Source organism: Sander vitreus, chromosome 1 (genome assembly GCF_031162955.1).
Source record: "Sander vitreus isolate 19-12246 chromosome 1, sanVit1, whole genome shotgun sequence".
Lineage (NCBI taxonomy): Eukaryota > Metazoa > Chordata > Actinopteri > Perciformes > Percidae > Sander > Sander vitreus.
The window spans coordinates 8,292,375-8,319,403 of NC_135855.1; the positions used below are offsets into that span (position 1 = coordinate 8,292,375).

The following is a 27,029-nucleotide window of genomic DNA, read 5'->3' on the forward strand; positions in this document are numbered from 1 at the left end:
TGCAGTGCGGGCGCCGTTGCACTTCATTCAGTTGTCGTCCAGATTTGTGTCGGGCAAATTTAGTATCACCAAACGTCCTCAGTTATCGATAGCCGGTGTAGACTTAATCCTCGGGAATTTTTGGCTGGTGGTAAAGTTTTTCCATCTCCTGAGGTGATCGAATATCCGATTGTGGACAAATGTGTTCCCGACTCAATGTTCTTAACTTGCCTCAGGTTCCTGTGTGTGCTGTAACCCGTGCTCAAGCACGAAAGCTTGGTGACTTGGTGGATCTTAGCGACTCTTTCATGAGTGGCTCTGATCCGAGTCCATCTCCAGAGTGTAATGAAGAGTAATGATAAGGCACCTATCTGTGAAGAGCTTCAGCCTGACGATAGAACCTTAACTCTTGCTGTAGAGAGAGCAGCTGATCAGAGCACAGGAAGCTGATGCTACTTTACCTTCTTGTTTTTCTCTTGCAGGGGGACCTATCGTGTGAAAAGCCTGTGTTCTACCTTGTTGATGATGGTGTTCTTATGCGGCACTGGTCTCCAAGCTCTGGTATTACACATGAGTTGGTCTCCCAAATTGTAGTGCCACAGCCTTTCTGTTTGCAGGTCTTGAGTTTAGCCCATGATCATAGCATGTCCGGCCACTTGGGAATAAGGAAAACGTACGACCGTGTGCTTCGTTTTCTTTTGGCCTAGACTTAAATCTGATGTTGTGAAATTCTGTCGATCGTGCCACATCTGTCAAGTCTCAGGTAAACCAAATCAGATAATTCCTCCTGCTCCGTTAAGGCCCATTCCAGCTGTCGGTGAGCCATTTGAGCACGTTATTGTTGACTGTGTTGGTCCTTTACCTAAAACAAAGTCCGGTAACCAGTACATCCTCACTATTATGTGTTCTGCTACTCGTTACCCCGAAGCTGTTCCGTTGCGCTCATTAAAAGCCTGTGTGATTTGTGAACGCGCTTGTTAAGTTTTTCTCTACTTTTGGTCTTCCTAAATGCATCCAAAGTGATCAGGGAACAAACTTATGTCCAAAATCTTCGCCCAGGTCATGGCAGAGTTAAATGTGGCACATCATGTCATCCTCCTGCAGGAGGATGAGCGAGGCATTGATCAACCCATTTGTTATTTTTCCAAAAAGTTCAAGAAACACCAACTACATTACAGCACCATTGAGAAGGAGGCCTTAGCATTGCTGTTAGCATTACAACACTTTGAAGTGTACCTCGGGTCTAGTCTTGTGCCAACCCTTTTTTGGCCTGTTTTCTCTGACAATCTCACAATTCGCTTGTGTTCCTGCCTCGGATGCAAAATGGCAACCAGCGTCTAATGCGGTGGTCCTTTTAAGATTTTAATATTGAGATTTGTTACAAAAAGGGTTTGGAAAACGTTATGGGTGATGCTCTATCTAGATCTTGAGTCAAAGTTGACTAACCTAACCACGTCCTTGGACAGAAGTCCACGTTTTTCACTGTGCATGATGAACATTTTCTGAATTACGCTTCCATTTTCTTCAAAGGCAGTTCTCAGTCACTCACAAAACAATCCCCAGGAATAAAGAGCCACTGCTGTGTTTTCACCCAGACAAAATTACACATGTGTGTGTTGAACATTTTAGACAGTATTTAGCTTTGATTATACATTACCACCTGCAAGGGCCAACAACTCTCCTATAGTTGCTGCATTTCTTGGTTGAGGCCAGGAACGCTAGACTACTAAAATTATGCTAAAACAAAATGTATATTATCACCAACAGAAATGTTTAAACGTAGTGTTTTCAGCACAACATAATTATGAGTCACAAAAGCCTTCTTTACTATCAGAAACCTGTCAGTATCAGTCTCTCTCTCCTCCAGCATGACTGCATTAAATGGCTCAGATTTAATCTCAGCTGTGTGCGTGTGTGTTAGTCAGACCTGGAGGCTCGGAACACCTGCTGATGGGGGACATTGCAGGTGAGGACGGCCCAGCTCCTCAGATACATCAGACCAATCAGCTTCAACACGTTGAAGGCAGGGAGACAGGGAGAGAAAAACGCTCCCATCCTGGAGGAAAGAGAGAGAAAAGTCATTCACACACACACACACACACACACACAAGCAGGCATGCAAGCACGCACACACACAGCCACTGGGGTCACGCCCCATTGAAAAGCCATTCCATCCAGTGGCTCGTGGTTTCACTTCATTATGGCGACATTTCTGAAATGACTTGAGGAAATACAGTGGAGCAGCCACAGAGGCGTAATGGAGAGATTACAGAGGGCCACATTCCTTTAAACAGGGTCATGGAGACTGGTCAGCACCGGCCACACTATTAACTCTGAGTTAGATCTTCTATTACACACAGTGGGAAGGCCAAGGTGACACAGAGAAACTAGAAAGATATTCTCCATATTTAATTTTCTGTCAACTATTTTAGACACATTTTTGGACTTACCAGATCATCCCTTGGTTATAAATCAGATGCAAAACATTCTCTGCTATTTTGAATTCTCCATATTCAGGCTGTGAAAAGACAGAAAAAGCATTAATGTGGTGTAGATCTGTTACTAACGATTATTTCCGTTGTCCATTAATCTGTTGATTATTTTCTGGATGAATGGATTAGTTGTTTGGTCTCTAAAATCAGAAAATGGTGAAAAATGTGGATCAGTGTTTCCCAAAACCCAAGATGACGTCCTCAAATGTCTTGTTTTGTCCACAACTCAAATATATTTAGTTTACTGTCACAGAGGAGTGAAGAAACTAGAAAGTATTCATATTTAACAAGCTGACATCAGAAAATTTGACTTTTTCCCCCATAAAAAATGACTCAAACTGATTATTCGATTATCCCAATATTTTTTTTATTTAATAGTTGACAACTAATCAATTAATCTTTGCGGCTCTACTTTAGAGCAATGATTTTATGAGTGGGTCCCAGTTGTTGTACATGATTTAGGCATAAGAAAATGCATTCAGCACATTTGTTGGCTCTCAAGGAGACACACAAAGTGTTTTAGTGAGTAACACTGTAGGTAAACAGAAACTTTGTTTACAAGAAAGGTACACAGGGTACCTTTTAGAGGAATAGTTCGATATTTTGGGGAAAAAAATGCTTATTCACTTTCTGGTGGAGAGGGTGAGAAGATCAATACATCTCTCTTATCTGTCCATTATTAGCTCAGAAACAGCTGGCATGGCAAAGTAGTTTTGGAAAGTCACCTTTTTCCTTTCGAGCAGCCCATACATGGAATATCACACCCACAGAACTAAGGAACATCCTCTATCAAATCCTTTTTCAAATCCATAAAACATTGGTTATTGACTAATCAAATATGCTGCCATAATCCGGAATAATGTTTGTCTTTGTCGCTATAGCAGTGTCTCTGTGTGTGCTTATGTGCTTGGTGCTTCTGTGTTGTTGGTGTCTTAATGTGTGTCTATGCACTTTTACCTGTGTCTACTGTATTTGCTACTATGTTTTTCTCATGCCATCAACCTGACAGCTATCATGATCTGGAATAGTGGTTGTGTCATTTTACTTGCCTATGCTTATGTGTTCTTGTTTTATGCTTATGTGTTGCATTGTTGTGGCTTATCTAATGTTTCAAGCCATCAACCTGCTAGGAACTGCAGATGAAAATTTGCCTGCATGGCTAAATCTGGCACACTTACATGTTGGACTCTGTGCTCATGTTGATTAATGTGCGTTGTCTATTTTAAATAGAGAAATAAAAAAATAAAACCTACCTACCACCACCTTTAAAACTCAGTATTTAACATTTTATATCTTTTTTTGCTTAATCCATACCATTCGCTGTTTTACTGGAGTTATGCGCTAGGCTATTTCTTTGCTGCGAAACAGTAACTTCCACAGTCATTTTACAACACAAAAAAATCTACTTGTGTACAACTTACAAACTTGCTCTCTAAATCCCAGCAGCAGCAGTCACTCAGGTAGCGAACCACCAACCCTCTGATGAAGTCAATGAGCAAGATGCTGGCCACCGTGAAGATCATGTCAATGATGGACAGCTTCAGCATCTCCTGGAGACACACCATACACATACAGCATGTAAATATACAAACATATGCACTTCATTATATGAGTCACCACTCAAACCTGGCCAAAACCGGCTCTGACTGGGTGTTTCAGCACGTACGGGACTTGCAACAGGATGAATTTATTGCATTTTACATTAGAATGACACACAGATTGATAATGCTTAATGGAGTGTACGTCAAAAGAAGGCAGAGACAGCCTTCGATCAATCAATCTATCTTTTACATGAAATCATAAAATACAATTTCAGTGAAATGTAATCCTGTCAGTTGCTTAAATTGTGTATTTTGATTATATATATATATATATAAATGTATGTATAAATGACGGGGGGAGGGGGAGGCAGTCTTTTTTTTTAAAGATAATTTTTTGGGGCAGTTTGGCCTTAAATGGATAGGATGGTTGCAGACAGAAAAGGAGGGAGAGAGTGGGGGAAGACATGCAGCAAAGGGCCACAGGTCAGTGGGGCCAGTTTTAAACGTGTATCATGCTTCTTGCGGTCAGCGCAGTCGGGGAAGTGTGGAAGGCAATATCAAGCAACTGCAGTCTGGTCTTTTTTAACATTAAAACATGTAATCTTGTTCTTGTAGAAACCCAAAATACACACCTGAAATTGAGCATGATATGGGACCTTTAAATTTTTTCACTGGACCTACTTCCTATTTAAGAAAGACAAAGAAACATGCCATGTGAATAAACATAGTGTATAGCAATCAGAAGGGGGAACCTGTCCAACGTAGGTCTCCCAGCAGGGGTCCTGCTGAGAGCGGGTGTTCTTCTCAAACAGAGCTGTCTGGTTGAAGACGCTCCCTGAGCTGCTCATGCTGCTATTCCTAACGTCCAGCACCGTGGCAATGGTCGCTATGGTGCTGTTGTGATGCTCAGAGACAGAGATGTCAGAAACCAGTGTTGAGAGGCTGTCTACCTCTGGCTGAGAGATGGTGGCCAGAAAGGAGCTGGAGTCAGACCAGTTACCTGGACTCACTGGGACCTGGGGGACAGATACAGTAGAATCCATCCCCAGCTACACATTTTTTTTATGGGCAACTTATTTACATTTTATTATGTAATCGCTACTTTGTGGTGTGAAAGGAATAGTTCAACATAATGGGAAATGGCTTCATTTCCAAGAGTGAGATGAGAAGATATACATATCAATCTCATGTCTGTGTTTTAAATGCAGAACTTGAGACAGCTAGCAGGCTGACTCACTCCAATCTCATTTGACCCATACACAAACAGAAAAGTATAAACAACTGTTTGTGGTTTTAGGGGAGTAAAGTGCTGGAATTATTTCATGGTGAGCAGCAGCCGGGCACAGACACTGCACAGAAGTACTGGGCGGAAGGATACTCTGCTACTTGTAAAGAAATAGTTCCAGCATCAAAGTTTACTATGGACTCTGAATAAATCAGATAGAAACCACACCCCCATCTTAAAAAAGAAAATAGCTCCAACATGTAACTTCCCCTAATATCTAAAGATGTCGTTTTTCAAATATGTGTTCATGTTAAACGTAGTCTTGCTTTGCCAGACCTTCCTCCACAGCGCTGCGGAGGAAGGTCTGGCTAGTCCACACAGCATTCTGGGATGGGAGTAAAACGTGCTCTGGTTTAGTGGCATTTCTTTAAACCAATCACAATCATCTTGGGCGTTGATAAGCGCCAGACAGAGCAACGGTGTCTCTGCAAAATAGCCTCAGGAAGGAACTTGTTTTGGTGGAAGGTGTACGTTCAAAAGTTGTTTTAGTCGTGCAACAGAAAACTCAGATTGGACAGATAGTCTAGCTAACTGTCTGGATTTACCCTGCAGAGATCTGAGGAGCAGTTAACCATAGTCCAAATAAATCCACCGGAGTTTAGAACGCCAACACAAAGGAAGAGGAAGGTGACTGACATCCGGCCGAAAAGAGGGACATCTGCTGGAATTTCCGGCGGCACTGGAGCAATCCCAGAAGTGGAACGTTGTGTATATAACATAACATTGTGTAAACAAGACAAGTTTTGCTAAGCTCTGTACTAAACACACATACATGAGATTGATTGCAATGTTCTTCTCATTTAACTCTCAGTAAAAAAGGTAAATGGGCATATTTCTCTTAATAATGAATAATAAAATGTAATAAAATATAATTTTTATATATATATATATATATATATATATATACATACATAAAACCAGACAGTGTAACATGGTTTTCCTGCTAATAAAGATTGTTATAACTATCAGTGATGACGTAGTAGCTGGGGTTTGGGTGAAACATCTTTAGATTATTACACGGCCTTGTTGAATACTCCATTCTTTTGTGTCGGGGTCCTATATTACCCTGTTTAATGTGTAATTTGCAATAATGACAGGCTAACTCTACATTATCCCTTTTTCTATTTGAAAAGACATTTTGTCATGGGATGTTTTTAAGATGTACTTTTTTGAGAGCAAAAATTTTTCTGGCACTGACACAAAATCCAAAGGTGGAAATCTCAAAACCTTGGTATATGAAACTAAAACGCTCACTCCAGGTAAGTAAGAAAATGTTTTTTTGGTTTTTATCTAGGTGAACTAACTCTTAAGACTGGGATTGTTACAACTTGTGATCACTCATGTTGCTGCTCTGCTGTACCTGACTTGGTTTTTATGAGGCAGCCTCATCTCCAGATCTCAGGAATGAAGCTGATGTTATCACAACTTAAAGGAAAGATGGCCACAACTATGAAAAAACTAAGATCCAGGCTGTAAACAAAAAACAGATGCATTTCTTTAGTAGTTTTATACTCACAGCAGAGCTCATACTGTTGACCTTATCGAGGAGGGCAATAATGAGGCTGTAGAGATTCCCCAGGTATAAAACAAGCACTCTGTAGACACATAAACACAGCCCAATGTCAGTGTGCAGTAAGAGCTGGGATACATTACATACTATAGTGTGTACTTTAAATAGTAGGGCTGATTCTTTAATTCTTTCACGATACATGGGTGCTGATTGGATTTGCATTGCAATTTTCATTTATTGCTATTCTAGTGTTGTGATTTTTTTCCCCTTCTTTACCAAAAACAAAAGTTGAATAATACACTTCTAGAGACAATATTGACAAGTGTAATTCCCCCACTGGGGATCAATAAAAAGTATTAAATTAAAAAAAAAAAAAAAACAGTATATGTACAGTATATTCCATGAGACATTTCTAAAAACTAATTGTTTTCTAAGAAGAATACACATTCAGTCAGTCTGACATTTATTTCATTTCTTAAAGAAGAACATAACATGGATCTTCTGCATTTTCTGCTTTCGCTCTGTTTTGCTGGAAATGGATATGATGTAGTCGCGGTCGGTGGTACCGTAGAAACAGAACATATTTAGGTGACTCTTCAGTAAAAAAAAAATTGATTCTGGGGAAAATAATCGATTTTTAATATTGCCGCCAAAAGAAATCCTGATACATATGTGACATTTTTTTTCCCACCCCTGGTAGTTAGTGCTGCACACTTCACACTCCACAGCACTGTGGAGGAGGGTCTGGCTAGACAGCACAGCATTCTGGGATGGGAGAAAAACGTGCTCTGTCTAGATTGACCCTGCAGAGATCTGAGGAGCAGTTAACCATAATCCTCATAAATCCACCGGAGTTTAGAATGCCGACACAAAGGAAGCGGAAGGTGACGGACATCCGGCTGAAAAGAAGGACATCCGGCGGAAGTGGTTCCGGAAGTGGAATGTTGCGGATAAAGACTAGTGCTGCATTAGGCAGAAGTTGTTTAGTGATGGAGTACCTGGCCAGCTGGAAGCGCAACGAGGTCCGTGGGTGGTACATCTCCAGCTGAGCCACCAGCTCAAAGGCAGACGGAGCGATCATGGTGATGAGAGAAACCACCACACTCACCTGCACAGAGGGAGGACATTAAAAGCCACTGACACAGAGCTTGGGATCTCTTTTTTCCGAAAAACTAATTTGAACTAAAAAATTGATTATACAGTATGCAGATAGACACTGTCCTCTGCCTCTCCACTTTCATTGATTCCCTGGAACTGTATCGTATGTTGAATAATCTAATCAAACTAATGATGATGACGATGACGATGATGAGGATGAGGATGTCTGCTCTGCTACCTCGTTCTTCTCCCACAGCGTCAGCTCGGGCTTCTCCTGCTCCAGTTTCTGAGAGCGGTCCACCACAAAGTAGATGATGTAGATGCTGCCGGCCAGGGACAGCAGTACCAGGATGTTGGCTAAGATACGCAGACTGATCAAAACCGCCCTAAACAAACACAAAGACACATAAATACATTGATCAGTGAAAGAGCACACACTTTATCTTCAAAAATCTGGAATTTCACAGTAATTGCTCAACATCTTTACGTACATTACATGCAGGGCTTTAAAGAGACACCCGCCAAATGCGGGTAAAAATTAGTAGTAACTAGTAACTTTTAAAAGTTACTAGCCAATGAATGATGGTGATGAATGAAGCAAAGTGTCTTTGCCTTGGAAACGTAATCTTTATCTGACAACACTGCTTGTGGTACTAATCCTACATTTCCCATGAACACTAAGTCGTGACGTGTCAAACAACCGTTAGCTACGTGCCTAGCGATTGCAAGCTAAGCTGAAACGGAGAAGACGAACAGAACCACACAAACCAGCTGGCTTTGAACACGATTAAAAGTGGGAAAAGCTCAGAGGAAGAAGAAGAAGAACATGCAGAGAAAACAAGAAACAAATAACTGACACCTACAGACTGGTATCCTTCTTCTTTTCCTGCTCCTCAACAATGGCTTCCTGTGCAGAAATACATTTGGTATTATGTTGCGACGACCAATGCTGTTATTAGCATTCATTAGCACTGCTGTTATTAGCATTCATTAGCACTTCTGTTATTAGTTTCATAGTAAAACACAGTCAGTGATAATGTTTAGTTTATAGAGTTCTGTGCATGAAAAGTGTTAGCGATACATAAATACAAGAGGGGAAAAGGGATGCCCTTGCTTGGACGGTGAATAAAGCTATATGGTAATGTAACTGGATATGGACAGTACAGTGAATGTGCAGTGTGTGTGTCTCTGACCCTGATGTTGTTGACAATGGCGGCTCCTTTGCTCTCTGCAGCCTCCGGGTTTCCTATCAGGTAATCCCAGGCACAGAAAACTCTCCAGCAGAACGTGAAGTTCTCATCCGAGGCACTAGCCAGGCTCAGACGAGAGTTCTTTGCCATTCTGCAGGAGCATTAACATTCAGAGCATATTATAAAACCATACAATATATTATCAAAGCAATATTTTTAAGGGAGTGATGCTAGTCAGCTGGTCAGTCCAACACTTTGGTTCAGAGTGAGATTCTCGACAAACTCTGGCCAGATTTCCATGGAATCTGTGGATATTTCTGTTCAGTAGAGTATGAATGATTTTGTCACATCTTAACCTGCCCTCTGGCAGACACAAACGTGATCATACCTCAGTGACTTTAGAAAATGAAGAATGTATCATTCCTAGATATGTTGTGCAGTCCTGTTCACTGCATTTGCATTGTGTGGTGCAATGAACATTGCTGCCTCTAGAAGACACTAGAATGGCTTTAAACTGCTGAGTCAGGTCACACCAGCAGAGAAGCATGTCACAAGCCGGGGGCGGTATCTACATACATATATATATATATATATATGGTATATATATATATATATATATATATAGTATATATATATATATATATATATATATATAGTAGCTGGCATGCTAACCACTACCACACCTGCTAGTTAGGAACATGCTAGCGCTAGACAGTCACAATAGCTCTACAAGCAGCTCGATCTCCCTAAACAATAACTAGTTTGTTTAAGACACATATTTGTACCATTAACTCCTGCCTCTTTCATGGACCAGTTTATACACTGGCAGAGCAGATTTATATAAAAGTGCACGGTGCAACACAACTGATAAGCCAAAACAGCCTCCTCTGTTTCTGACCCTCCAACTCTCCGTCACCTCAAAAGTCAGCACTGTCAAAATGGCTTGCTGTTGGTCAACAACACTAATTTTCCAAAGTCAATGTCAATGCCAATGTCAAAGTTCCCAAAATGTGAACTCTGAGCAAAAGATTTGTGTTGATTTACTTCACCTCTGGGAGCAGATCTGCTGATTGCAGCAACCTAGGGCTGGGCGATATGGAGAAACTCAAATATCAGGATACAGTTGACGAAATACCTCAATGTCGATGTTGCAATGATATTGTAGGGTTGACATTTGGTGCTTTCGCAAAATATTAACATAATTTGATTTGTGAGAATAATCATCAATAATGTGGATATGAGTGTGTAAAGGCAAATGAGTGTGTGAGTGTGTAAAGGCAAATAATAGAACAGCTAGAACAGTCTGGTAAATTCAGAAAATTACATCACTTTATAGTAATACAACACTTATGCCATATTACAATATCTAGCCTCATATCACGATGTCGATATCATATTGATATATTGCCCAGCCCTACGGCCATCCTTTGAAATTAATTGATTTCACTCTTTAAGTTTGCGGTTTTAAATGCTGTGAGCAGGTCATTTTAATGAGCAACACATTTTCTGTGACTTGACACACTACAGGATCAAATCGCTATCTATAACAGTCATTATAAAGTCATCCTCAGGCATTACATCACATTATTACATCATCAAATCATCATCACGTCAGTATGAGTTGTAAAGAGTGAAATTATTACTTTCTTAACAGAATGATGAAACTGTAGGCAAACACAGCCATCCCAACCAGGAAGTAGGCGAGGGGCAACCGGTACCCTGCGCTGCCAATCTTCCTCAGCCTGCCATAGTAGCCATAGAATAAGACAGAGTACTGCAGGTAGCCCTGTGGAGATCAAACACACACACATTTACAACACACACACATACACACACACACACACACGTCCAAAACACACACAAGGAGGTCCAACACATGACAACGAAATCAACTACATCTAGAGTAACACATCTAACAGCACTTTTAAGTAACAAGGTGCATGTCTGATAGGGGCTTTTGATTAGATCATGTAATAATATGTACGGTATCTAAAAATGAATTACAACCAAATATATAGTATATCTATTAGGGCTGTTAAAATGAATGCCACAATTCTTTTTTACATGGTATTAACACGTGCGTTCTGTGATTTGAGCCTCGGGCCGCTCCGTAGTTTGGGAAATCAGGAAGCGATGCAGCAGTAACGTTGTGGACAGCTAGCAGAAACAAAGCTCCATGCAGTAGTTGCCTTTACTACCCTTCTTGCACGCCGCCTGATACTTCTGAAGTGGAAGGATGCTGCCCCGCCCTCAGTCTCCCACTGGATAAGGGATGTGTTGTCTAATCTGAAGCTTGAAAAAAATCAGATGTACGCTAGGGGGCTCTGAAAAGAAATGTATTAAAGTGTGGAGATCTTTTTTGACTTTCTTTGATAAACCCTCCACACTAGTACAGGAATAAATGTTCAAATTATCATGTCTGACCCTTAATACACACCTGGGTGTGACCCTTGACATTCGGGGACCAGACGTGCTGCCTCTGTTTCACCGCTTATTGTGCCTTAATGACTTTCCATATCTCAACTTCACTGTGCAATACTAAGTGCCTTACGTTCTGTCTTTGCATTGTGTACACTGTGATATTTTTGCATACTACGTTGCACATTCCTCTATTAACCAGACGTCTCAATTCATCGAGTGACAGAGTGACAGAGAAAGAACTATGAAGAGGAGAGAAAAAAAGCTCCTTGAGCAGAAATGGATAAAGAAAAGGGTCTTTTGAATGGCAGGCTCATTTTCAAAGCCCTTCCAGATGGTTCTCTCCACAAGACTAAAGTTATCTGCATGTACTGTCGATATGAACTGAGTTACCACCATACTGAGTATGTCCAGTTTCAAATACCAATTTCTTGGTCAAGCATATGGCTGATGCAGAGAACCCTGCTTGCAAAAAAGGCCGGTCAATCTGGATAATATATCATGGGCGCATACGTGTCCATTTGTTGTTGCTTGATGGGCTTGACTTGACCAAATTGAGCATACAGTACCTTTAAGGTTATTCTGGAGAAAATTCTAGACAGCATTTGTCATTGATTTGGATCATTGCAATAATAACAAACATAGCATATTTGTCCGCTCCCACATTGATAAGAGCATTACAAACTTGAAAAATATCCCTTTTAAAGTACATTTAGAACAGATGAAAAAATATGCGAATAATTTGCGATTAATCATGAGTTAACCATGGACAATCATCAAATAATCACGATTAAATATTTTAATCGATTGACAGTCCTTAACAGCCTCTCGACAAAAGCATTACAGGACAAAAATCCACTGGAATCCAGAGTAAGATTTTTTGAGGTTGGTAGTAGAGGACTGCATTGTGCTCCGCCCCTTTCTCATATGGCAACCTGAGGGATCCAATCACAGGGACTTTAACGTGAAATCAGTTAGAGAGTGCATTAAATGACAGGGAAACGAAAGGAAATGAAACAACCTGGGCAAAACAACAGCCAACAATATGTTCTAAAATAAGAAAAATAAATAAATACAATGTCACGTTACCCTTATATTGCACTAGAATAACTAATTATTGCACTTGAATGTAATTATGCACTAGAACGTAATTTTGCTACTTATTACCGACAGATATGCATATTTATTAATACTACACAGGAAAATAACTAGTTTCCCTGTGGGAGAGGAGAAGACACAAAATCAATGGTCAATCTATTGACAATCAATCTAATGTTTGCCGTGTGGGCGGGACCCAACATACAAGCTGCGGGAACGGGCGGGAGCAGAACACACACACACACTGCGGGAGCGGGCGGTAATGGTCAGAAATCCACCAGGAGCGGGGTGCCCGGATAGCTCATTTGGTAGAGCGAGTGCCCATATATAGAGGTTTACTCCTCGACGCAGCGGGCCAAAGTTAGACTCTGACTTGTGGCCCTTTGCTGCATGTCATTCCCCCTCTCTCTCCCCTTTCATTTATTCAGCTGTCCTGTAGAAGGCCTAAAAATGCCCAAAAAATAATAATAATAAAAAAAAAAAAAAAAAGAATCCACTGGGAGCGGGATTAAAAACACAGGGCTCTAGTTGGTAGCTCTTTCAAAAAAGGTGACCTATTGTAGTATCTGAAGAGCCTATAAGGTTAAAGTTTGTATAAAGCTCAAATGTGCTGAGACATAATGGGCACTGTGTTAGTGAAGTAAGTTTAATGATTTTCCTCACAGTGGAGTGATGTGTTGAAGAGGATTTATGTGATTCTGTGATTGGGGGCTGAGTGGGATCAATGATTTTATGTGTAGTGTTGGAGCCCCCCAAAGAGGCTCTGACCTCAAAGGGACTCAGACCTTTACTTGCCAACTCACATCTATTTACTTTATCTAACATGTTATCTAAACGTACCCCTTATAAGCCATGTTCTTGCTGCAGCAAGACAGAGTACATATTGGCTTTGTACTCTCCGGGTTCTGCAGGATCCGTCATGATGCTGAAATCCTTGATGTAATAAACCTTTTTATAATCAAGAACAGTGTCAACGAAGTTCCTTTTCCACACATCGGCAACGCAGTGCTGCAACTAAATATACAACACTATCACAGCTGCTCAATACACAGGGAAACCTTGATTCATTATTGCCCTTTAAAGGAACACGCCACCGTTTTTTGAAATAGGGTTATTTACTGTCTCCCCTAGATGGAGATAGGTAGGCAAACACATTTTTGTCTCAGTGCACGCATTGTCTTAGTGCCGCCGCTAGTTTAGCTTAGCGTAGTGAATGGAATCCTTTGTTGCCAGTTAGCATGTCGTGAGTAAAAGTGAGCCAACAAAAAACATAAACAAAAACGAATTACTTCTTGTGGCCTGTGTATTCACGAGTACAAATAGCAATGCAGATTAACACTAGAAGATTTCCTAGGCAGATATAGACTTGGGACTATATGGGGGCGAAGCACAGCTGAAGCACTGCTGGGTGCAGAGATATCACGCAGCACCTGAAACCCCCCAACTTCTGTCAACATACCGGAGTGAATATTAGCTGGCTATTTTTCCTACAGTAGACAGTGAATGGCGATGAACATGGCCGATTTTATGAGAGACGAAGAGGATGACTTCTCAGACAGTCAAGGTCCAGAACCATACCTCTACAAACCAGAGTTTTCAGAAGAGGAGCTGCCTGCTTTGGAAATAGAACGACAGGAGGAGGAGGTTGCGATCGCTCAACAGCCTGAGGACGTGAGGACGAGAGCAGACATAAACTGGTGGTGCGAGTGTGGGGGAATATACCAAGCTATTTGTACTCGTTGAATACGCAGGCCACAAGAAGTAATTAGGTTTTTTTTGGGGGGTTTTTTGGCTCACTTTTACTCACGACATGCTAACTGGCAACAAAGGATTCCATTTACTACGCTAAGCTAAACTAGCGGTGACGCAGCCAGACTAAGACAATGCATGCACTGAGACAAAAATGTGTTTTCCCACCTATCTACATCTAGGGGAGACGGTGAATAACCCTATTTCAAAAAACGGTGGCGTGTTCCTTTAATGAAATGTATATGTAAATATTTAATAATGATAATAGGCCTTTACAAGCCCAGTATACTTAGTGGAAGGTGGGGCTGGCCTTGGAGTCGAGACAGCAGAGGTCGGCGAGGCAGTAAAGTAATGTTTGAATAATGATCCATTGTATCTGTTAGTAATGTGTTATTGACAGAACAGTAAAAGGAAAGAGAGGCTCACCCCAAGAGACCAGATAGTGTCCAGGTCCTGGGCTGAAGCCAGATGCTCCTTGGGGATAGTTTTACTCCTCGTCGTTCCAAACGGAGCTCCAGCCAGCAGCTATAGCACAAACAAACCCAGACCAGGTCAATGCATTATAATAATATTACATCAAAGACCTTTTATATACTGTATATACAAGTAAGAAACACAGAGAGAGTACACACAGTCTTGTACCTTTGTCTTTTGTTGCCGTTTTTAAAATGTTTTTTTTGCGCCAAATCAAATGTTTTATGGTGACTATATCCACGACGTTCCACTTCCGGGATTGTTCAGGTGCCACCAGAAATTCCGCTGGATGTCCCTCATTTTTGTCTGGATGTCCGTCACCTTCTGCTTTCTTTGTGTTGGCATTCTGGATTCATGAGGACTATGGTTAACTGCTCCTCAGATCTCTGCAGGGTAAATCCAGACAGCTAGCTAGACTATCTGTCCAATCTGAGTTTTCTGTTGCACGACTAAAACAACTTTTCAACATACACATGTTCAACCAAAACAAGTTCCTTCCTGAGGCTATTTTGTAGCGGCACCGTCATTGTGCCTGGCGCTTAGCACCACCCATGACGATTGTGATTGGTTTAAAGAAATAACAATGGAACACAAAGAAAGAGGAAGGTGACGGACATCCGGCCGAAAAGAAAGACATCCGGCGGAATTTCCTGCGGCACCTCAACAATCCCGGAAGTGGAACGTCGTGGATATAGACTAACTTTTTCCCCATCCGCAATCCGCGAAGACCCGCCCTACTCTGCCTCTGATTGGCTAGTACTCTTGTCTTCTTCACAGATTGTGGCACTTGGAAAATAACACTGCCTGAGCGGGCTGGGTAGATGATGTCAGGCGTAACGCTAATATGGCACACTGATTAAACAGAACATTTTAAAATGGCACTTCATGTTAGAAAAAGTTGCTGACCCCTATTGTAACACTAAAAATTAGGCAAACTTAGAATATAAAAAGTGAGTAATAACTGAGGCGACCCTCCATCCCATCCTTGGTCACATAATTTACAGCACAAAACAAGCACAGACATCGAATCTGACAGAACATCTAGGTTTGCTGTTGAATGATATTACTCACTAAGCAGAGGTTAGATAAAGGAGGGACGTGTGAGAGGAGACAGTGGTAGGTAAATCCCAACAAGGAGAAATAAACCGGGGAATAAGCTCAGGCATTGGGAATGTTAGGATGAGTAATGTCTGGGGAAATTGCTCGTGTCTGCATGTCAGTGATAAACATAAATCCAGCAGCATTTTGTTTCCCTCTGTCTTTTGTTCGTGTCTACAGTTTGTACTTTAACTGGTTGAGCTGAAACTGCTGCAGAATCATAGTCTACCAACTCTACCATTAAGGATTCTCTGATCTGTACTGAACAAAACATTTACAGAGATGGAGAAGTCAACAAAGAATCAATACAACATTAATAATAGTGCAAGACATAGGCCATAAAACTCTACATTTAAGATAAATCTGTTGTGATCGAACTGGAGTGTTTGTTTTTTAAGTTAGCATTTGAGTAGTCTCGCATTGCCAGACCTCTCTCCACAGCGCTGTGGAATAAGGTCTGGTTAGTCCACAGATACATTCTGGGATAGGAGAGAAAAAAACGCTCTGGGTTGTTTGCATTTCTTTAAACCAATCACAATCATGGCAATTCTGATTGTTTTAAAGAAATGCCAATAAATCAGAGCATGTTTTCCTCCCATCCCCGAATGCTGTGTGGACTAGCCAGACCCTCCTTCAGCGCGCTTTGGAGGAGGGTCTGGCAAAGTGAGACTACTGTTGGTGAGACCTTTTGTTTTTGGGCCAGAACCAAACTCCAGCAGAGATCACACTTTATTCAAATTAAGGACCGTCCAAACCGGCTCCAGTGTCTTCACACACAAGGACCGCTTTTCAATAGTTTGAGCAGACAGTATCGGGTCTATGTAAATCTACTCTGATAGTTTTGTGAGTGAATGCCTTCTCAGTTTTTATATTCTGTTGCTTTCTGTAACTTTGTATAAAAGAGAATCCTACAGCTGCTTGTGAATTTCTTTCTCCACTTTGCAGTGAATAAAACTCATCTGAACCAGCCACTGAATTGGACCTGAGAGAACCTTTTCTTCCACAGTATCTATTAGCAGAGCTGTTGCCTTAGCCCGGTTCAATTTCCAGATGTTTCCATATTAAAGTTTAAATGAGGATAACCCATTTTAAATTACTTGTGCTTTGCGTCTTATTCTGATTTGCGTTATTAATTGTGAATAGAGTTGTACCAACTCAACAATGTCAAATGATTGTTGGGTGGAGGGTGTTCAAGTCAAGGAGAGGATCCAAAGAAAAGCTAACAATTCTTGGGAGGGCCTGACTTTTTTAAAAGGGAAATGTTCGCACCAAATCATAAATCACTGTTAAGCCTACAGTATGACTCACATATGATATGCAGTATTATGATTACTTGTATAGTATCATAGACGTTTATAAAGATGGATGACACGTCTCCACCTCCTCCCACTGTACAAAAGTGAAGCCAAAATCTCCCAGATACAGGGCGCCGCCATCTTGTAATTTTGGAGCCAGAGTCTGTTGAGTAGTGATCAGGCAGTGGAGCCGTGATATCAAAGTCCCGCCCATAAACCCATCAAACCAATTGTGAGTCACTCACAGCTGTCAATCATGATGTGTCACCCTGTTTTTATAGTATCAAATAACTAATAAAAACCAAACTTTAAAAGAAAAAATTAACACTTGAACAAATCATGCAAAGCATGATCAGAACTACCTAAAATGACAGAAACCATCTTTGGGAGAAATGTACCTATACTGCAGCCAGCCACTAGGGGCGATCCAGATGTTTTGGCTTCACTTATACAGTCTGTGCATCAACCCCGGTAGTATACAGTGCCAGAGACTTACTGACCTCTGGTAGGACGATGAAGGCTCCAGTCATGATGGTGAGGACGATGTTGATCCCGAACAACCAGCGCAGGAAGATAAAGTAGGAGGCCACGCCTGACCCAAAGTGACCTCGACAAGAAAGAGGAAACATCTGGCTGAGACTGACTCACATGTTGCATAGACTATACACACAAGAAGTGATGTAGTGGTACACAACCAATAATACCAAATATCAATTATATTTTCAAAAAAGCCCTGAAAAAGTCGGTCGTCATATGACTTAGACCATATAGGATGACATTACTGATGGATAACTCTCTGACTGGGTCAAGGTAAATCAAGTTAAATTTGGTCAACTGCCACTACATCCCTGGATATGACAGTACTTTACAGATATTAAATAGGAGTGTGATGAGACACTCAGCTCAAGAGACAAGACGAGACACAAGATTGGGTTCACGAGAACGGGACGAGACAAGATTTTAACACTATTTGAAAGAAAACTGACTTTTATTTTTTTACAGTCACATTTTGAAAGAAATATGACTGGAAAAATAGTCTTTTATTCAACCAAAAGTCACAAAATGAAAAATGAGCACTGTGAAAGGTTTTGCCACAAACTCAAATGGGTTCTCTCCTGTATAACTAACCTCTTCAGACCCAATAACTGCGGCGTCCCTCTCTCCTCCCAAACCCATCCCTACAACCTATTAATACAAAAATTATTCATTTCTTACACTGCACTGTAACTTTTATTGTTTTATTTTCTGGACCGTTTTTAACCGCTCTTTAATGTTTTATGTAAAGCACTTGAAATTCCCTTGTTGCTAAAAGGTACTATAAAAATAAAGTTCCCTTGGCTTGCCTGTACAACCTCAACCTGTCAGTCAGTCACCAGGGCAATAGAGAACACCTGTCTGCCTCGGAAGTAAACATTATCTGCACCGCCATCTTGCTATTATATTTTATTGCAGCAAACCGTGTCTGCGTGAAGTGATTCACTGTGACTTTAAGAAACTGCAGAGGCAAAGTAACTTTTGCTCCGTCTGTGTGTGTGTGTGTGTGTGTGTGTGTGTGTGTGTGTGTGTGTGTGTGTGTGTGTGTGTGTGTGTGTGTGTGTGTGTGTGTGTCGGAGCTGAGCCCTGCTCTCTGTGAAAGATGCAGAGAGGACAGAGAAGCTTGCGCTTTGTCCTCGGTAGTACCAACGTAATTCAGCACTTTTGTATAATGTAAAAGTTCGGTTACAATTTTTTAGCTGATACATTTTCAACATTTAGCTCACTTTCCTCACATTTAGCACATTTTCCTCACATTTGAGACAGAAATTATATATATATATATATATATATATATATATATCTAAATGTTAAATGTTAAATCTAAATGTTATATCTAAATCTAAATGTTGAATCTAAATCTAAATGTTAAATATATATCTAAATGTTAAATCTAAATGTTATATCTAAATCTAAATCTAAATGTTAAATCTATATCTAAATGTTATATCTAAATCTAAATGTTAAATCTAAATCTAAATGTTAAAACTAAATCTAAATGTTATATCTAAATCTAAATGTTAAATCTAAATCTAAATGTTAAATATATATCTAAATGTTGTATCTAAATCTAAATGTTATATCTAAATCTAAATGTTATATCTAAATCTAAATGTTATATCTAAATCTAAATGTTAAATTTATATCTAAATGTTAAATGTAAATATTATATCTAAATCTAAATCTTAAATATATATCTAAATACTATATCTAAATCAAAATCTTAAATATATATCTAAATGTTAAATGTAAAGGTTATATCTAAATGTGTCGCCAAGTGTAAAGCTAAATATTTAGAAAATATTCAAATCCCCAAGGAAACCACGCCCACTGCAGTGGCTTCAAATCGCGCTGCACCCAGTGATGCCCCAGCAAGGGGTATCTCTGCTGTAGCCAGTGGGTACTTGGAAAGATTGTGGAGCAGCTTAACTAATCAAAATAATAATTGAATTATGATTGATTTAAAACAATATATCAGCTAAAACAGCTCAACACATATGTTAAAACATATAGCGAAGTAATCAATGGTAGAAAAAAATAGCTAAAAGTGGCCTACTGACTTAGCTAACAGTTGAAATGATTAGCTAAAAGTAATGGATGACTTTTGAAACATTAACCACACTTCAAGTAAAAGGTCTAGTTAGTAGAATTTCGGACCAAACCAACCTAAATGTTTACAGTTCAGTTGCATGAAAATGTAAGAATATTTACTTCAATATGATAAATAGTGTGAACACATTGGGAATTGATAGGGCCGGGTATGTGAGTTTATATGACAGGGCTGTGGGGGAACCTCAGACCAGAAAAGCACTGATCTACAGTATTTTTATATTATTGACCGACCAGTATATTACAGACATGCCTTAATAGTTGTGTTAATCACAATACCGTTGTTTGAATTACATATCTCCGTGTGTGACTAACGTCATCCTTCCAAAGCAATCTAACATTAGCCCAGCATGGATAAAGTCCAGCTATGCATCCAACATATTCATCCAAACACAAGTAAAATGTTACAATCCAGCCACTTGTAAGAAGTGTGTAATACTGGTTACATAGCTAGCTATCGTGTTTTATTAACCTTAATTCTGTTTGCCAAGGCTATATTTTATTGGCTTGCAAAATAGCGATCCGTTGCTAACGCTAACGTTAGCTAGCTAATTTATGTCAAAAAGCAGTAGCTAACTAATGTTACTGCCAAGATATGGTTTCATTGTAAGACAGTGTAAACACATGACAACACTTGACGAGTCTTACAACACCTCTCTGGTCTCTAGTGAAATCATATCTTGGCAGTAGTTAGCTAACGTTTCTGTTTTTTGAGATAAATTAGCGTTAGCAACGGATAGCTCCTTCGCAAGCTAATATAGCAACATAGTTCAGGTTAATAAAATACGGTAATGTAACCAAAGTATTGAAAACTACTTACATGTGGCTATAGTGTGACAGGCCTACTGCTGTTCAGTCTCGCATTGCGAGACCTAGCTAACTTAGCTAGTTACAGTGCTGCGAGGCCTGTTCAGATGACATGTCGGCTGCAGTGTGTGAGATAGATTGCTTGTGAAGGATGAGTCAAACTAACGTTAAACACACAAGGAGATATGAGTCAAACAAAACAACGGCATTATAGTACACACAAATATTAAGACATTTCTGTGATATAAGTCAATAATACAAAATACTGACCGAAATGTGTTTTAATCCAGTAACATTAGTCGAACAGCTCCACTGTAGTCAGTATTTAGATATAACATTTAGATTTAACATTTAACATTTAGATATAAATTTAACATTTAGATTTAGATATAACATTTAGATATAAATTTAATATTTAGATTTAGATATAACATTTAGATTTAACATTTAGATATATATTTAACATTTAGATTTAGATATAAAATTTATATATATATATATATATATATATAATTTCTGTCTCAAATGTGAGGAAAATGCGCTAAATGTTGAAAACTTATCAGCTAAAAAATTGTAACCGAACTTTTACATTCGGCACCCCATATTTGTAGGCCTACTGATATCGCAAGACAACTTTTAACCTCAAGGACAAATATCGTAACGTTGTAATCTTACGAACTCTTGTGGGATGAGATCTCGTCACACCTCTAATATTAAACAAAAGAAATGATAGCATTTTGGACATTATCCTGTGATAGAATTACTTGAAGCAGACAACTCACTTTCAATTTTCTTGATCCTCACTTCCCAGGGAATGAACAGAACCACAATGTTGTAAAGCACGCGTGAAAGTTTCTTCAGCAGCTGCAGGAGGAGAAAGTGGACTGAGAAACTTCTGTAACCTCTCACTGACACACAGCTCACACAATGGGAGTGTTGACACGGAATATATTTGACCATCAAGCAATGCTTCCAGATAAACGTCACCTCTTTTTTATAACAATAGAAATCTGTAATGTCATATCCCTCCAGTGTTGCTGGAATCATTGTCATTACAGTGTATGGTTCCATTCATACTGCAAGGTGCACAAATGAAAAGCAGACTGCTGTTTATATCTGATTAGTTTGGATGGCAGAAAACTGTTTATAATAAGAATTATTTTAGATTTAATTTACAGAGTGCTTTTCATTAAATGCAGTTTCCACTTTATGGACAAACTAGATGATTAAAAACCTAGACAGAATTAAAACAGAATACAAAGTTTATCTTTATGTTATATTACATTGCTGAAAATGTGCCCCATGTAGTTTGCATTACGCAGAATGTCATGTTGTAGCACATGTCCATGTAGACCACATAAGAACTGAAAGAATGTGACTCTGTGAAGCTCTATACGTCTTATGATGCAATCAAAAATAAAATCAGAACTGAGAAGATGATGATTATTAATCAAGATCATGTCAGCTGCACCAATAATTCTGATTTTCAATTAACTGGGAGTCAAAATGCAGAATTAATAACTCGTCATCAGACTGCCCACTAAAAGTCAATTTATTCTAATGGGGCCTGAGCAGCCCGAACATTTTAATTAAACTCAGCTATAACAACAGGCCATAAATTCACTCATGCTGCTGTGCTACAGCTCTTTCTCTCTGCCTGTCGGTCTACCTCTCTGTATACGAGTGTGTGATGATGATAGATGGAGTACATATAGGTATATACAGCATGTTCTGCTCACAGGAGAACAGCTTTTTTTTAAATCAGAACTCAGCAGCCTGCACAAAAGAAATCCAACATGTTTTATCATTCTGGCTCTGATGGTCAAGTTACTGCAGTGCAGTGAAATAACACAAAGAAGCTCCTCTCAGCATTCAGTCAGACAGAATAAGTGGAGTTGTGGCTGTAAAGTGTCCAGCACATATTTCACTGAAGCTGCAGAGACAAACTGGAGGAAAGAGGATGTCGAGTCAGCCACAGCACAGCCATCTTTGTTGTTAATATGACATATTTGCAGCACCATAGTTACGACCATTTGTATTTTGTGCGTGTTGTGGACCAAAATCGGTTCTCTTCTGATCCACCTTTGCAACGTTGCAAATAAATTCATTTGTCCTTGTATTGCATGCAACCAGTCCTCCAAACTGTACGAGGATATTGTTGTTTGTTCCTACAAACTTAAGGCCCGCGGGCCAAATCTGGCCCCTCGCAGACTTTGATCAGACCCGCATATCAATTTAGGTTCCCAATAAATTTTGGCCCACCTAGTTTTTGTTGCTTTTTCTGAAGTTTTTGTCACCTTTGTCGGTGCTTTTTTCAACGTTTGTGTAAAAAAAAAAATTTGCCGCATTTTTTGGGGACTTTTTGCCACTTTTTCCGCTTGGTTACATTTAGGCACCAAAACTACTACGTACTACATGATATTCTATAAAGTAAAAAAAATCGGAGGTTACTTCACTTCCTGTGTAAAAGTTAGGTGTTAGTTTAAACCTTCCAAAATCCCAACTGCCCTCCTTATGAGGAACTTGTCGCTCTTATACTTTGTCACATTACTTTCTGCGTTGCTCCTGTCAAAATTACTAGAGGGCACTGCCACTATAAACAAACATTTGTCGGAATTGCTGCTTGAACACCTTATGAGACCCATGGGAGCGTTTTTCGGGGGAGACTGTCTCATTTCATGATCTGTCTCTGTGGCTGCTTGACACAAAGATCGGTTCATATTATGTTATGTCTTGCCCTTGATGGGTCACATCTACCTTGCTCAATGGATCTACAAAAATAAACCTGAGAGTACAAGAAATGTTCTAAACCAGAAGGAAAGAACTATTTTGAAGACATCCTCTGATTTGCTAGTATTCTTAATTTAACATTAATGGTTAAAATCACTTTGGTTCTTTAGTTTCTACATACATGAAGCACCTTTAAAGGTTAACATGGGCAACATTTTACATAAGTAAAAATTCTAATAGATAACTACAAACTGTTTTTCAGTGTTACTACATGTTGAAGTGTAAATGACAGTGAATGGTTGGTGTGTACCTACATCAGCTCCTGCGGTCTGGTAACCTCTGGTTCTGGTGAGTCGGCCCTCATACCTCAGAACAATCTCTCTGGCCTGCCTGCGACACAAAGACACATAGATGGAGGCTCACTCAGTACACTTAGGCTACATCCACACTACTACGTTTTTATTTGTAAGCGGATTTTTGGGACAAAAATGATCTCCGTTCACACAGTGGACACAGAGTTTTATCTTCAGTAGCAGAACTAATCTCGATTAGACGGTTCATTTACGGGATAGTTCCGGTGCCACAAGTTCCGCTGGATGTCCCTCCCTTTCCGCCATCTTTGAGTTGTCTTTAAACTCCGGTCCCATTGAGCAAAATTAATTGGAACCTCTGAGCAACGTTACAGGCTAAAAATTACAAGTTTTAAGGAAAATGTTAATGTAGGCCTGCTTGGTTCTTTCAGGGAATTATTGTAAAGATTTTAGTGCTGTCAAACGATTAAAATATTTAATCACGATTAATCGCATTAATGTCATAGTTAACTCGCAATTAATGGCACATTTTTCTCTATTCTAAATGTCCCTTGATTTCTTTTTGTCCCATTATTTTTACTCATTTTAATGCTCTTATCAACATGATACAACAATACTTTACAACGGTGCCTGAACCTGAACCTGAAGCCTGAAAGATTTATTTATATATATATATATATATATATATATATATATATATATATATATATATATATATATATATATATATATAAATCTTTTAGGCTTTTAGGGCTGTCAATCGATAAAAAAATGTAATCTAATTAATTACATACTCTGTGATTAATTAATTGAAATTAATCGCATACATAATTAACGGTGCCTGAACTGATACTTTTTAAGAAAGTAAAAAAAGAAGAAAAAAAAAGAAGGGTACTAAACAACAGTCGGTGACATTAAAGAACAGCTTGTTTATTGCTAAGGCCATATGGTTTAATAATAATGTATAACAATAACAATAACTTATTTCACTAGTAAATCGCTATTGAACGACAAAAACAATCACCAGATGGGAAAACATTTACAATAACTTCAAATGCACCACGACGCTGTAGTTTACCAGTTTCATTGAACGCACCATCTGTGTTGTTTCTCTGAGGGCAGCTGCAGATTGTTACATCCCGGTGTTGAATCCTCTAGTAAAACACAGTCAAACTTTACACCGTTTAGCGTTAGCTGTCAGCATTTTAACGGTGTTTAATCCAGCTACTAGCTAGCGGTAGGCTAACGTTAGCTGCTGTCGAGTATAGTGTTAACTAGCATCACGTGCAGCGGTGTTGCTGCATGTGTTGCCTGTCGTCTGTTTCAGAGCATCAGAGAGAAGCGCAGACATATCAGTGGCACCAGATTTCGGTAGCCAGGGTTGGCAGGAAGAAGATTTTTACAAGTAAATGTTCCAATAATGATCCAGGCAGCACATTCTCGTCTCCCTCCTTCATTTTACAGTCGAATGGTGGCTAGAACGGCTCCGGGTCAAATGTAAATATGGAATGGATTAATCCGCGTTATTTTTTCTCAGATTAATTAATCGAAATGAACGCGTTATTTTGACAGCCCTAATATATATATATATATATATATATATATATATATATATATTTAAAAAAACGAGCACCTTGTTCAATTGCATTTGTCTGTTCAAAAATATAAAACAATAAAAAGTTGATCTAAAAACAAAAAGGAGCACAAAACGGTGAAAACAACCACTGGATGGGAAAAGGTTATTTTACAATAACTTTGAATGCACCATGAGGCTGGCGAGGTGAGGCTGAGTCTGTGTTTTTCAGACAACGGCAGTGAAATACAGTCACACTTTACACCGTTTAGCTGTCAGCATTTTAACCGTGTTTACTCCAGCTGCTAGCTAACAGTAGGTTAACGTTAGCTGCTGCTAAGTGTAGTGTTGACTAGCGTCCCGTGAGGCGATGTTTCAGTTCCCTCTAACGTCCGTTTTCGGAGCATCAGAGAGAAGCGCAGGCATTTAAGTGGCACCTAAATAAGGCAACGAAATCCGCGTTGCTATTCGGTCCGGGAGATAACGGTCGTTAAGGCACAGGGGCCGTATTAGCAAAAAGAATGTTAATCTTGCGATAAAAAAATTGACAGCATTAAAATGGGTTTGTGTTAACGCCGTTAATAACGCGTTTAACTGACAGCACTAAAAGATTTACAAAGAATATGTTTACAGCATTTACTCTCCAACTGGGGCGTTTTGGGACCGATTGGTGGGATTGCTGTAGACGAAGTACACACGGCGATACACTGGTAAGAGCTAATGAGGTTTAACTATGTATCTAGCTAATCTAAATAGCTCATGTTACTGTCTTGTGGGAACAGTTAACTTCATTTTATATTGTATGTGGCGTTTTCTTTTGCGGGGTGCAAATATTCCACCAAAACAAGTTCCTTCCTGAGACTATTTTGAAGAGCAACACTTTCCTTTCCTTCCTCCACAGTGCTGTGGAGACTGAGACTAGCCTAAAACTGACATTTGGATATTTAACTTGGTAACAAAATGCTTGCTGCAAACATAACGTTGATCAAAACGTTAGCTTAGTGTCAGGATCCCATTGTCTTACCAAATCCCTTTTGCTGATTCCTAACATCTGTATCTGTGTCACTTTTGTCTTCATAAAAGCTCAGTTTTTTGGTTTGTCATCTTATAAAAAATGTTGTTAGTGCATCCCACCACACAGCAACTTTTAGGCATTTTCTCGTTTGCTAGCAGACGGAATTGACGTGAGTAAGGAACTTGACGCAATAAAAGTCAATGGAGAGCAGAAAGTTGTTTTCCCATCCGGTGGGGGCGGAAGTTAAATGCACTCTGTTTATGTATGGTACAGGTGTAACTGATGTAAATGTTACATTGTCCCCCTCTTGTAGATAGACGGTAGCTGTTGTAGTTGAGGATGTAGAGGACTGGATACATTTACTCCAGTAGTAATATTCCCTATGAGGCTATTTTCTAATATTTGTTCTGTGGTTTAAAGCAAATTGGTTACTGATTTGTGTTTTATAAAGTGAGTACTTAATACCTTACGCTGAATATATGGCTTTAACATTTTTTAATCACAGTGCAAACCGTACTAAAACCCAGGTCATTCTTAAACCATTCACAACAGACTGGTGCCATTAAAATAAACTGTCTAAAGTGATTCTGTAGCTTTACAGTCCATAAGATCGTGAAACCTGCTCATCCTGTCACAGCCCTGCATGGGGACAATTCATCAGAGGGCTATGAGCCATGTCTTAATCAATGAGGAAACTCAACATGCACTTTACACACTCTCCAA

General features: G+C 39.5%; 1 protein-coding gene across 3 annotated transcripts in view; it reads right to left on the reverse strand.

Moving 5' to 3' along the window:
- tmc3 (transmembrane channel like 3) overlaps window positions 1-27,029 on the reverse strand; it is a 69,270-nt gene that overhangs the window by 14,383 nt on the left and 27,858 nt on the right. For 2 of the 3 annotated variants that reach the window (XM_078260276.1, XM_078260103.1), the window contains exons 3-16: window positions 23,722-23,797; window positions 21,460-21,541; window positions 17,728-17,834; window positions 14,787-14,885; window positions 10,739-10,881; window positions 9,099-9,246; window positions 8,769-8,812; window positions 8,144-8,291; window positions 7,806-7,915; window positions 6,814-6,892; window positions 4,765-5,028; window positions 3,893-4,021; window positions 2,430-2,497; window positions 1,907-2,035 (exon numbers count right to left, since the gene is read on the reverse strand). In XM_078260276.1, coding sequence (XP_078116402.1) covers window positions 1,907-2,035; window positions 2,430-2,497; window positions 3,893-4,021; window positions 4,765-5,028; window positions 6,814-6,892; window positions 7,806-7,915; window positions 8,144-8,291; window positions 8,769-8,812; window positions 9,099-9,246; window positions 10,739-10,881; window positions 14,787-14,885; window positions 17,728-17,834; window positions 21,460-21,541; window positions 23,722-23,797 — 1,626 coding nt within the window. The remainder of the gene's footprint in view (window positions 1-1,906; window positions 2,036-2,429; window positions 2,498-3,892; window positions 4,022-4,764; window positions 5,029-6,813; window positions 6,893-7,805; window positions 7,916-8,143; window positions 8,292-8,768; window positions 8,813-9,098; window positions 9,247-10,738; window positions 10,882-14,786; window positions 14,886-17,727; window positions 17,835-21,459; window positions 21,542-23,721; window positions 23,798-27,029) is intronic. The other variant, XM_078260189.1, reaches the window with a different exon arrangement.